This window comes from Ictalurus furcatus, chromosome 29 (genome assembly GCF_023375685.1).
Source record: "Ictalurus furcatus strain D&B chromosome 29, Billie_1.0, whole genome shotgun sequence".
Taxonomy (NCBI): domain Eukaryota; kingdom Metazoa; phylum Chordata; class Actinopteri; order Siluriformes; family Ictaluridae; genus Ictalurus; species Ictalurus furcatus.
In genome coordinates this window covers 15,572,740-15,586,147 of record NC_071283.1, presented here as the reverse complement: position 1 = coordinate 15,586,147, position 13,408 = coordinate 15,572,740, and the positions used below count along the sequence as shown (strand labels likewise).

Genomic DNA, 13,408 nt, shown 5'->3' with positions numbered 1-13,408 from the left:
CTCTCTGTCTCTCTCTCTCTCTCTCTCTCTCTCTCTTTCTCTCTCTCTCTCTATATATATATATATAACTTCTCATGAAATTAAGGATAATAATTTGAAATGATTTCAGTAAGTGTTGAAACTACCAGTGGCTCAGACGTGAACAGTTTAGATAAAACAAGTGTAAATAAAACAAAGAATTATAGTAGTTTGTGTCAGTTTTGTAACAGTAAAAAATAAAATAAAAAATTTCAGTAAAATAAATAAATAGCTAAACTTGTTAAAGTCAGTAAAATAGAGAAAGAAACTGAAAAATAAAAAGAGACAGCAAATGATAAAGGCAGAGTAATATAAAGTTATTGTTTATTTACAGTTTAGTAAAATCAGATATAAATAGGGTTAGAGGTAAATGTAATATTAATTAGTGGTTTATAAAAATGCTCTCACCAGTGAGAAACAGGAGAAACAGATTCAGCTTCATGATGGACGGACAGCTGAGGAGTCAGAAAAAAAATCACAATCTGAAGGACAAAATAAAAGTATGTAAGTATCAAATACAAAGTGATTTATTTGTGCAACTTTGTAAATGATTCTCTAATCAAGCTTTCCATCATGATCATGATCAGGTGTCAGGTTAGAGCCGATAAGCTTGCGGGACTACAGCATCCATCAGCACTGCTCATGTTCACGTCACTCACCAAGTCACATGATCACAAACACCTGGAGCAGGTTTATGCACAATGCAGCACTAGTATTTAACTCACATCTGTATAGCGCTCTCGGTCTAGTGTCTGTTGTAAGTAAGGTTGTTGTCGTTGATTTTTCACACACACACACACACACACACACGTATATATGTATATATATATATGTATATATACAGTGAGGGAAAAAAGTATTTGATCCCCTGCTGATTTTGTACGTTTGCCCACTGACAAAGAAATGATCAGTCTATAATTTTAATGGTAGTTGTATTTGAACAGTGAGAGACAGAATAACAACAAAAAAATCCAGAAAAACGCATGTCAAAAATTTTATAAATTAATTTGCATTTTAATGAGGGAAAAAAGTATTTGACCCCCTCTCAATCAGAAAGATTTCTGGCTCCCAGGTGTCTTTTATACAGGTAACGAGCTGAGATTAGGAGCACACTCTTAAAGGGGGTGCTCCTAATATCAGTTTGTTACCTGTATAAAAGACACCTGTCCACAGAAGCAATCAATCAGTCATATTCCAAACTCTCCACCATGGCCAAGACCAAAGAGCTCTCCAAGGATGTCAGGGACAAGACTGTAGACCTACACAAGTCTGGAATGGGCTACAAGACCATTGCCAAGCAGCTTGGTGAGAAGGGGACAACAGTTGGTGCGATTATTCGCAAATGGAAGAAGCACAAAAGAACTGTCAATCTCCCTCGGCCTGGGGCTCCATGCAAGATCTCACCTCGTGGAGTTGCATTGATCATGAGAACAGTGAGGAATCAGCCCAGAACTACACGGGAGGATCTTGTCAATGATCTCAAGGCAGCTGGGACCATAGTCACCAAGAAAACAATTGGTAACACACTACGCCGTGAAGGACTGAAATCCTGCAGCGCGCGCAAGGTCCGCTGCTCAAGAAAACACATATACATGCCCGTCTGAAGTTTGCCAATGAACATCTGAATGATTCTGAGGACAACTGGGTGAAAGCGTTGAGGTCAGATGAGACCAAAATGGAGCTCTTTGGCATCAACTCAACTCGCCGTGTTTGGAGGAGGAGGAATGCTGCCTATGACCCCTGGAACACCATCCCCACCGCCAAACATGGAGGTGGAAACATTATGCTTTGGGGTTTTTTTCTGCTAAGGGGACAGGACAACTTCACCGCATCAAAGGGACGATGGACGGGGCCATGTACCGTCAAATCTTGGGTGAAAACCTCCTTCCCTCAGACAGGGCATTGAAAATGGGTCGTGGATGGGTATTCCAGCATGACAATGACCCAAAACACACGGCCAAGGCAACAAAGGAGTGGCTCAAGAAGAAGCACATTAAGGTCCTGGAGTGGCCTAGCCAGTCTCCAGACCTTAATCCCATAGAAAATCTGTGGAGGGAGCTGAAGGTTCGAGTTGCCAAACGTCAGCCTCGAAACCTTAATGACTTGGAGAAGATCTGCAAAGAGGAGTGGGACAAAATCCCTCCAGAGATGTGTGCAAACCTGGTGGCCAACTACAAGAAACGTCTGACCTCTGTGATTGCCAACAAGGGTTTTTAAACCAAGTACTAAGTCATGTTTTGCAGAGGGGTCAAATACTTATTTCCCTCATTAAAATGCAAATCAATTTATAACATTTTTGATGTGCGTTTTTCTGGATTTTTTTGTTGTTATTCTGTCTCTCACTGTTCAAATAAATCTACCATTAAAGTTATAGACTGATCATTTCTTTGTCAGTGGGTAAACATACAAAATCAGCAGGGGATCAAATACTTTTTTCCCTCACTGTATATATATTATATGTATTTTTTTAAAAGAAGCTAAATTATTTGCCAGTGCAATGAAGGCAATTTTAAGCTGAAATGTGAAGTGTCTGGAAATACACTTAAAATTTGTTAAATAATAATCTCATAATATGAGAACTTTTCCTTTGTTCAAGATATTTACACTTGTTAAGATTTTATTTGCAGTGAGTGGGATAAATAAATAAAATGCACTTTCCAGTGAGACACAAAAGAAAAAGAGTTATCTTCATGATGGACAAGTAGCTGTGGGAGTCACAAAAGGTTTGTGTCCATTTAAAAGTACTGATAGGGGCAACATTACAAGATCATCTCATCATGATTAATGTGCAAACAAGAAGAGAAGCAACAATTCATTCATGAAGTCTAAGACCTTAAAAGGAAAAATCCCACAATAATAATCGTTTAAATAATAGAAATATTTTTATGCTAATATCGCCATAATCTCAGTGTATCTTAATCTGCCAGAGACATAACTTTAGGACTGAAATATAATATAAGGAATATTTATAAAGTATAAATAATATAAAGTATCCAATATACAACACAATAATCGTCCAACCGAGTCTCACATTTTTACCGTAAATCATGGCATCTGCATACGACTCATTTTTAATGTAGAGAAATGTTTATACAGGACTCCTGATCACTTCAGTGACTGTGCAGTGTTTTATCATCAATATCTTACAGGATATGCTTTTCACCATGCAAGTAAAAACAAGTGAAACACTTCATACCTGTGAAGGGAAGATTTGAAGGCTGTTGCTTCTTCAGTAGCTCTGTACGTTTCTGATCTTTGCTGCAAGTGATGTTCTGTAAATCGTATCTGGGTAGGAACATCTTCACATTTCAGATTTCTTATGCAAACCTTTCGGAACGTCAGGAATTTACAATGTGGAAACCTGATTTCCCTAGGGTACGAGTCTGCTTACTTAAAAAAATACAACATGGAAATACTCACTGATTGCTCTCAGTCAACCTCCAGATGCTTTCCCTTACTTTAATTCTTTACTGTACTTGGATTACGCTCATTTTAATCCCCACACTTGCTGATAATACTTTGCATGTTCAGATCGGTCTTCTTTGAGCTCTCTATTAAATACACTGTTTAAATGCTGTAACATCTTAAACATGTACAAGGAGTACATATAAATTACTGAATACTGAAATGAATATATTTTAATTTCACTGAAGTTGTTTCAAAGTACATACAGTGGGGTCCAAAAAAGAAAAATAGAATCTTGGAAACATTTGCATGAATTTCAGAATTCTTTAGTAGTTGCTACGTCCTGGTTTTTCTTTAATGACCGCGTGCACTCGAGCTCAAGACTCCACAAGTTTGTGTAAAAACGTATGATCCTCATCAGAACAAATCCATCAGTGTCGTCTGAACAGGTGCTTCAGTGGAAGAGATAAGAATTAATATAGAGTTCAGGTGATCCACAGCACAAATTTGCTTCAAGTTAAATAGTGACCCAGAAATAGTTCAGAATCTCTTGTAGTAAATATTGAACACATTGAAATTTCACCTTTTTAATCCAAAATGCAATGCGTTTAAGGTCAAATAAAAAAATGTAATAAATTTCAGTTTTCACACTAAACTGCATCTCTTTGGGTTTGTGCAGTTTCACTATCTGTTGTTTCTTTACTGGTAAGACTGTGGAACACACAACCCTTTAGTGTGTGACATTATAAATTATTTAATAAATATCAGGATTTATGCACTGAATAAATTCACTTTTTGCTCAAGTAAAATGTATTAAATTTACATAATTGTTTTGATACATAAATAATTTAGCTTTAGGACAAAAGTAAAGTTCTTTTCAGAGGCCAGGCGTGTCTTAGAGGGGTGATTTACATCCAAGTGACAATTTGCCTAAATTGGTTTTTACCTCAGAACCTTCAAGTTCCAGATAAACACAATGCAATTGAAAGCTCAGAGGAAAGGAACTTTCAGTTCCACATAAACACAATGCAAATGAAAGTTCAGAGGAAAGGAACTTCAAGACATGACTAAGCATTCTCCTTTCCAATGGTGAAATCATTTAGATGACGGAATGTGACTGCTTCCAGTCTGTCTTGCTCATCATTTCCAGAATTTTTTTCAACTTTGGCATAGTGTGTTACTGGGTAAGACCTTTTTATCAATTCCATGCTGTTGAAAAAGTTCTATTTAAGTGTTGATGTGATTGAACAGGGTGTGCAGTAATCAGGCCTGGTTGCGTCTAGTCCAGCTGAACCCCATTATGAACGCAGTTCCATAGATTTGAGGAATTAGTAACTATGGGGGCAAATACATTTTCACACACTTATTTACTATATTATTGTGCTGCGATCATTGTACATGTGAGGGCTTGTTTTACAGCTGAACACAACCTCAGAGGAGCATGTTTGCTAGTAAAATTAATTTAAAAAATCTATTCTTCCTGTCTTGGTTCAAGTGGACCACAAAACGAACCCAAACATACCATACAGACCATCTCTAGAGGTTTTTTGGATACAGTTTACTTGTGGGCTGTTTTAGAGGGGTCCAAGTTCACACTCTGGATGCACCAATATTAAATTCTACAGGATTATAAATAACTAGCAATTTCACAGATTCATGGTATTGTCATGTCAAAGCAAACTAGCAACTCAATTTCCCATAATGCACCACGAACTACAAACATGGCCGATGACTACAACACCCAATGGAACACAGACAAGGCACCTTCTCCTGAGGACTAATCACACACACCTGTTCCCAATCACACTGACAATCACAAAACACTACTTAAGAGACTGCTCAGTCACATCATCTATATTTCACCAAGCCGTTCCATTGTTTTGTTTATTCTGGGTTTGATTCTGCTTTGCATTGGGTGTTTATTTCTGCCTTACCTGCTCTAGCCTGTTTGTCTGATTGCTTGACCAATGCAGGTCTTTATTTATGTCTTTTGCCTTGTGCTCTGGATATTATAATCTTTATTAAAGCTCTTAACTGCAATTGCATCCATCCTAACCCTCATTATTCCATCATTCCAGGAGAAAAATGAACTGCAAAACTAGAGATTTATAGTTTAACCCTCTTACCCCTAAGTTCCCACAGTATTATGTCCCATAACCCTATATTCCCCAGAGAAACAGCACGCCAACCCTGAGTTCCTGGGCCAAAATCAACATTTTAATTTTAACAATTTTAGGCCTTGAAGCAACTTATAATAATGTATTTGTGTAATATTACTTTGGAAATGAAGCAGTTCAGTGTTTTTACTAAACTTAGAGCACAATTCTTAACTAGAGAAATTACGAAAAAATGCTCGCTGAAATCCTTCTACTCATTTAGAAGTACCATACGAGCAACAGCGTGGTCAATGCCTTTATAAATAATAAATAAATAAATAAATAAATGCATTTTAGCGCCAAACGTCAAGTTTGTGGTGATAATCAGACCAGCAGGTGGTGTTTTCACGAATGCACAGAGATGGTCAGGTTATGACTCCAGAACCCTGCAGTGTCAGTCGCACTGGTTGATGCTGAAGATGAAGACGGATCAGGGTCTGAATCAGGAGAGTTTGCGTCTCTGTCAGTTTCGGTTTCGGTTTCAACATGGCCTGAACTTTCACACGTCATCAACCTTCCGGGGTCAAAAAATAATAATTAAATAAGTAAGGAATCATAGCAGAGTAATGCCGGTACACCGGCCTTACGGGGATAACGTTTACACTTTAAATCCTCTATATCGGCCTTACGGGGATTTGGCATCCACGACCAAGCAGGTCTATCGTCCTTACGGGAATAGATCAAAGACGGGCAAGCCGGTTTTTCGGCCATACGGGGTAAGAGGGTTAATTATAAAAGATTGCAGCACTGCTACTGTTATTTTCCTTTATGTCACATTTAAATAGTGAATATTCTGTTAGAAATGAAGAAACACTTACCATGTACAGTACGGCCAGTACGAAACCTCTGATCTCAGCAGAGAAACAGGCCTCAAGTTGAGAGTGGATCTACACAGATGGTACAGACACACTGACTGCACTGTAGTAATAAGGATTATAAACTGATCGTGACTTTGACAATAAGAATAGCATGTTTTATGCTGATGTTTGATTCTTAGTTTTAGATCTGTGTGACCTGATCCTGCTTTTCCAATTACTTAAATCAACATTAGATTTTCGCTTTTGGAGTTCCTTTATCACAACTTCTAGTGTTACAACCTGGAACTGAAGGCGTTTTATGGCATTTCCAAGCTATAGTTGGGAATATACGGGAACAGCTGCTCCCATCAGAGATCTGGATCTCTCCAGCTCCTTCAGACTTACTCTTGGCCTCTTGCTTGTTTCTCTGACTAATCCCCTCTTTTTTCATAGTCAAGGTTAAGCCGTATTCCTCTCATTTTTAATGATGGATTTAATGTTGTGCTGTGGGATGTTTAAAGTATGGGATGATGGTAGCCTGGTTTTTTTATTTAGGTTATAACTAAGTATATAAATAAATACATTTATAATAATATTGCATGATTTAGCCAATTCATTATTTTAAAACATTCCGTCATCTAAATGATTTCACAATTGGAAAGGAGAATGCTTAGTCATGTCTTGAAGTTCCTTTCCTCTGAACTTTCATTTGCATTGTGCTTATCTGGAACTTGAAGGTTCTGAGGTAAAAACCAATTTAGGCAAATTGTCACTTGGATGTAAATCACCCCTCCAAGACACGCCTGGCCTCTGAAAAGAACTTTACTTTTGTCCTAAAGCTAAATTATTTATGTATCAAAACAATTATATAAATTTAATACATTTTACTCTAGCAAAAAGTGAAATTATTCAGTGCATAAATCCTGATAATTATTAAACAATTAAACAATTAAAAATGGTTGTGTGTTAACAGTAAAGAAACAACAGTTTAGTGTGAAAACTGAATTTTTTATATTACATTTTTTAATTTGAACTTCAAAATGCAATGCGTTTCACTCAAAAAATGTTAGAATAAAAAAAAGGTGAAATTTCAATGTGTTCAATATTTACTACAAAAGATTCTGAACTATTTCTAGGTCACTATTTAACTTGAAGCAAATTTGTGCTGTGGATCACCTGAATCTATATTAATTCTTATCTCTTCCACTGAAGCACCTGTTCAGACGACACTGATGGATTTGTTCTGATGAGGATCATACGTTTTTACACAAACTTGTGGAGTCTTGAGCTCGAGTGCACGCGGTCATTAAAGAAAAACCAGGACGTAGCAACTACTAAAGAATTCTGAAATTCATGCAAATGTTTCCAAGATTCTATTTTTCTTTTTTGGACCCCACTGTATGTACTTTGAAACAACTTCAGTGAAATTAAAATATATTCATTTCAGTATTCAGTAATTTATATGTACTCCTTGTACATGTTTAAGATGTTACAGCATTTAAACAGTGTATTTAATAGAGAGCTCAAAGAAGACCGATCTGAACATGCAAAGTATTATCAGCAAGTGTGGGGATTAAAATGAGCGTAATCCAAGTACAGTAAAGAATTAAAGTAAGGGAAAGCATCTGGAGGTTGACTGAGAGCAATCAGTGAGTATTTCCATGTTGTATTTTTTTAAGTAAGCAGACTCGTACCCTAGGGAAATCAGGTTTCCACATTGTAAATTCCTCACGTTCTGTTATCGTTGATGAGGCTCAAGAAAGGTTTGCATAAGAAATCTGAAATGTGAAGATGTTCCTACCCAGATACGATTTACAGAACATCACTTGCAGCAAAGATCAGAAACGTACAGAGCTACTGAAGAAGCAACAGCCTTCAAATCTTCCCTTCACAGGTATGAAGTGTTTCACTTGTTTTTACTTGCATGGTGAAAAGCATATCCTGTAAGATATTGATGATAAAACACTGCACAGTCACTGAAGTGATCAGGAGTCCTGTATAAACATTTCTCTACATTAAAAATGAGTCGTATGCAGATGCCATGATTTACGGTAAAAATGTGAGACTCGGTTGGACGATTATTGTGTTGTATATTTGATACTTTATATTATTTATACTTTATAAATATTATGTATTTAAATATAAAGATTATGGCGATATTAGCATAAAAATATTTCTATTATTTAAACGATTATTATTGTGGGATTTTTCCTTTTAAGGTCTTAGACTTCATAAATGAATTGTTGCTTCTCTTCTTGTTTGCACATTAATCATGATGAGATGATCTTGTAATGTTGCCCCTATCAGTACTTTTAAATGGACACAAACCTTTTGTGACTCCCACAGCTACTTGTCCATCATGAAGATAACTCTTTTTCTTTTGTGTCTCACTGGAAAGTGGATTTTATTTATTTATCCCACCCACTGCAAATAAAATCTTAACAAGTGTAAATATCTTGAACAAAGGAAAAGTTCTCATATTATGAGATTATTATTTAACAAATTTTAAGCGTATTTCCAGACACTTTACATTTCAGCTTAAAATTGCCTTCATTGTATTGGCCAATAATTTCGCTAAATTTAAAAAAAAAAAAAATATATATATATATATATATATATATATATATATATATATATATATATATATATATATATATATATATAATATATAAATGTATGTATGTGTGTGTGTGTGTGTGTGTGTGTGAGTGAAAAATCAACGACAACAACCTTACTTACAACAGACACTAGACCGAGAGCGCTATACAGATGTGAGTTAAATACTAGTGCTGCATTGTGCATAAACCTGCTCCAGGTGTTTGTGATCATGTGACTTGGTGAGTGACGTGAACATGAGCAGTGCTGATGGATGCTGTAGTCCCGCAAGCTTATCGGCTCTAACCTGACACCTGATCATGATCATGATGGAAAGCTTGATTAGAGAATCATTTACAAAGTTGCACAAATAAATCACTTTGTATTTGATACTTACATACTTTTATTTTGTCCTTCAGATTGTGATTTTTTTTCTGACTCCTCAGCTGTCCGTCCATCATGAAGCTGAATCTGTTTCTCCTGTTTCTCACTGGTGAGAGCATTTTTATAAACCACTAATTAATATTACACACATTAATATTGCATTTACCTCTAACCCTATTTATATCTGATTTTACTAAACTGTAAATAAACAATAGCTTTATATTACTCTGCCTTTATCATTTGCTGTCTCTTTTTATTTTTCAGTTTCTAACTTTCTCTATTTTACTGACTTTAAAAAGTTTAGCTATTTATTTATTTTACTCATGAAAAGTTTTATTTTTTTTTTTACTCTTACAAAATTGATTTATTTATATTTGCTTTATCTAAACTGTTCATGTCTCGGCTACTAATCTACTTTCAACACTTATTGAAATAATTTCAAATAATTATCATTCATTTCTTGTGAAATTATAGAATTATAAATAAATACATAAATAAATAAATAGTTTGGAAATTAAAGATTTAACATTTAATTGATAAACTTTGTAAAATAAATAATAAAACTGATTTGATGAAGAGGCTGGTAGATGAGATGAAGCCCACCAGAGGCAGTTCCTCCCTGGACCACTAGAGGGCACCGTAACTCACTGTGTCGAACTTCTTCTTCTGTTGTTTCCCCCATTTCCTGTTATGATCAGTCACACCGGTGTTATATTTCTCATTAGACTCCTTATTTAAGTTCGCTGTGTTCCCTCTTTGTTTGTCGGTGCGTTAAGTTTGAGTTCGTGTTTGTGGTTTTGTGATTAGTGAGCGTTTGGTTATTGTTTGCCCCGTGTTTAGTTTTAGGGTTTTCACGCAATAATGTTTTCATTTACATTTATTCAGTTCTCTGCATGCAGATTTATTTTATATACCATGTGCAACAAGTCATCAGTAACTAAAGTCACGTCAGTAAGCGAGGTCTGATTTGGCAATCATGTATTTCCTCAATTCCTCCTGTACATGTTTCCTATTCTGGTATCTTTTCCTCAGACCCTCAGAGGAAGGAGCTTACAAGCGAGGAAAGAAAACAAGGCACCACTAAATCACTGACTTACTTATTGTCACTGAACTGAACTGAAGGATTGAATTGTTAATTATACATTGCTAATTCTTTATTTCAGCCATTAGGATTATCTATATTCAGATATTCACCAGTTAAAGTTTACTGTGTGTTTCATAAAATATAATATCACCAGCAGGTCTGGTCCCAGTCACTGTATCCGTCCTGAGAACCGTCCCTCACAATTATGACCTGATGATGACACGGGTGACCTGGCGTGATGCACAGAGTTACTGCAGGGTGATGTACACTGACCTGGCAACAATCCTAAGTGATACTGATTGGCTACGATTTGAGAAAGAGGCAGCAAGCAAAGGTCTGACAACATCTGCCTGGGTCGGATTGTACAATGATCTCAATAGCTGGCGCTGGTCCTTAAATGATCTCCCACTGAAGGATGTCACTTATACCAATTGGAGCCCTGGAGAGCCTAATAATTCTGGTGGAAAAGAAACATGTGGTTCAGTAATTTTATTTGGTGAATGGTGGGATATACCATGTACAGTACTAAGACCCTTCATATGCTACAATGGTGAGTCAATATCCTGATGTTAATTTGCCTAGTCTTGGTTTGATGGCTGGTTTTTCACATTTTGGGTTGTATCTTGGTATCATATTGTCTGTGAGACAGAGACGTGACTTTTGTTTGTTTATTTTTTCACAGCTAGTTTCAGTGGTGCTGCCAGGTTCATCGGCATCACTAGTCCTCTGTTGACCTGGCCTCAAGCTCAAACTTACTGCCGAACACATCACACAGACTTGGCCAGCTCTCTTAACAGCTCAGACAACTACATGTTAAGGCAGGTGAGGGATAAACAGGGTAATTCCTGGATTGGGCTTTACAGAGACACATGGAAGTGGTCAGACGGGACCAACGCTTCAAACATCCCATGGGCTCCTGGACAACCTGATAATTATGGGGGTTATGAGAACTGTGCAGTGGTTAATAACGGACTGTTCTACGATGTACAATGCACCAACCTGTACTATTTCTTCTGTCACACCAGTGAGTCTTTTGTTCTTTCTGCTATTGCTTCTAATATCAAATCAATGGTGACTTCAAAAGCCCAAAAATGAATTAAATATTTATTTAAGTTTTGTCTTTACATCATTTTCTGTATCTTGTTTGGGAAAAAAAATCAGATTTTTGAAAATCTTTAGATGCCAAAAGAAGGAAGTGAAAATAAAATGCTATGATATAATAATACTAATAATAATAATAATAATAATAATAATAATAATAATAAATGCTCCTTTTTATGCTTATAAACACCTTCAATTTGTTGGTGTTCAGTGCCTTCTGGGTAAATTGTCTCTCAGAAATTTACCGCTATATCGAGCAAACTTCCCTTGAGATAATAAAGTGAAGGGATGGTTGATGAGAGCTCATTAAAATATTTGAATGCAGCAGAAAGTAGCTCACAGTTCATGAGCAAATGACGGCACAAGAAGACGAAAGGAGACGAAGTTCAAATTAAACACAATTTGTTTTCATTTGGTGCAAAAAGTCATTTAGAAATATGATTGTGAAATTTTACTGTATAAAAATATAAATATACCATAAACAAAATGATAACGCAATCAAATCTAACACATAAAGGAGTGTCTGCAATTAATGTTCATTTAACATTTAACTCGTTAAGCCATATATCATAATATTCATTCAGACGGTGCAGTGTCCTGAAGAGGAAAAACTTTACATTATGGAGAAATTAAAGCGTGTGTGTGTGTATTCCACAGTTTACTCAGCGAGGAGTCAGATAATGAGACTGCAGGTGAAGTCTGATGGGAGTGTGTTTGATCCTGCTGTGCAGTCGTCCATTTTAGATCAGGTGAGTCACATGATGTCTCTGAAATTTGGAGAAACCCATATTAGCATTTCTTACTCTCAAATTTCTTTTATTCTCAAGAATTTTGCTCCTTTTATTATTTCTTGTCTTCTCGGTGACACGTATTCCTTTTCTTTTTGGCTTGAGTAATTAAATCCTGATTCTGATCCTCAGATCAAACAGAAACTGGAGGAAAAAGGCATGTTGGAGAACACCACAGTGACCTGGAAGGTGCAGCCAGATGGAAACATCTTCCACAAGAAAAAGGATGATCTGTAACGTCTAAATGCTCACCTTCAAGTCAAGCAGATTTCAAACTGACTGAAATTTTATTTAACCTACAACATTTAAGCTTTAATCAGTAGGCAGTGTCAGAGGACAAGATTAGCCAGAAGTAGAGGAATAAACATATTTAATTGCTCTGATTGGAACACGCCCACTTTGACTTTGCAACCTAAATTTTAAAGTCAGATTTCACTGCAACTTTTTAATATTGAACATGTTCAGCTTTTGCTGCAAGAGGCCACTGAACACAGTGATAAGGAGAAAGTCAGAGAGGGTATGTTCAATACTGGGTTTAATGCATCAGTGTGTTGTAGTAAAGAATAATTCTTATATAGAATATAGTGAATGTAACAGAACCTGTAAATACACTGTGTGTACTTTGAACAGTCATATATAATGCACTTGCCACTATTGCTGTCATTTATTTCTTCTACATCTACAGTTATAAATATATACTCATTTCTTATATTTTGTTTCTATTTTCTGTACCTAAAGGCATTAATAATATACATTAATATCATCAATAAACAATTTTAAATGTAAACCTCTTGTAATTATTTTGTAGTCAGAATTCAGAAAGGTGTTATACAAAATGTAATTCTACAGATAATATTAACTGCAATACTTACATTGACCAGAAGTCGGCAGTAGAACAATCAGTAACACAAACAAAACTGCGGGTGCTACAGATCCAAACACCAGATTTATTTCATTAGTAAAAATATACTTTCATGTAGACACATGCACTGAAAATCCTATTAGAACCATCATCATGACCACCATGACAGGTAAAGATCCTCCTACTTGTTCATCTGTTTGGTGAGCAGGTGATGAGGT

At 36.1% G+C, this 13,408-nt stretch overlaps 1 protein-coding gene across 3 annotated transcripts; it reads left to right on the top strand.

Moving 5' to 3' along the window:
* Nucleotides 1–6,144: 6,144 nt before the first annotated feature.
* On the top strand, nt 6,145–13,097 carry LOC128604385 (C-type mannose receptor 2-like). Of its 3 annotated transcripts, XM_053619491.1 has the most exons (7): nt 6,145–6,295; nt 8,182–8,270; nt 9,418–9,464; nt 10,594–10,989; nt 11,122–11,463; nt 12,198–12,289; nt 12,461–13,097. In XM_053619491.1, exons 1-7 carry the CDS (start codon nt 6,146–6,148, stop codon nt 12,563–12,565), a joined length of 1,221 nt encoding a protein of 406 aa, XP_053475466.1. In that variant the 5' UTR covers nt 6,145; the 3' UTR covers nt 12,566–13,097. The 3 variants fall into 3 exon arrangements, with proteins under 3 accessions (XP_053475466.1, XP_053475465.1, XP_053475464.1); XM_053619490.1 differs by having other exon boundaries at nt 10,597–10,989; nt 12,198–13,097; XM_053619489.1 differs by having other exon boundaries at nt 12,198–13,097.
* The last annotated feature ends 311 nt before the right edge of the window (nt 13,098–13,408 follow it).

Coding starts and splice junctions, on each gene's coding strand:
- LOC128604385 (XM_053619489.1), top strand. CDS start 6,146: ATGCCGGTACACCGGCCTTACGGGGATAACGTTTACACTTTAAATCCT. Junction 6,296..8,181: donor CGGTTTTTCGGCCATACGGG/GTAAGAGGGTTA, acceptor GTTCCTACCCAG/ATACGATTTACAGAACATCA. Junction 9,465..10,593: donor GTTTCTCCTGTTTCTCACTG/GTGAGAGCATTT, acceptor TAATATCACCAG/CAGGTCTGGTCCCAGTCACT.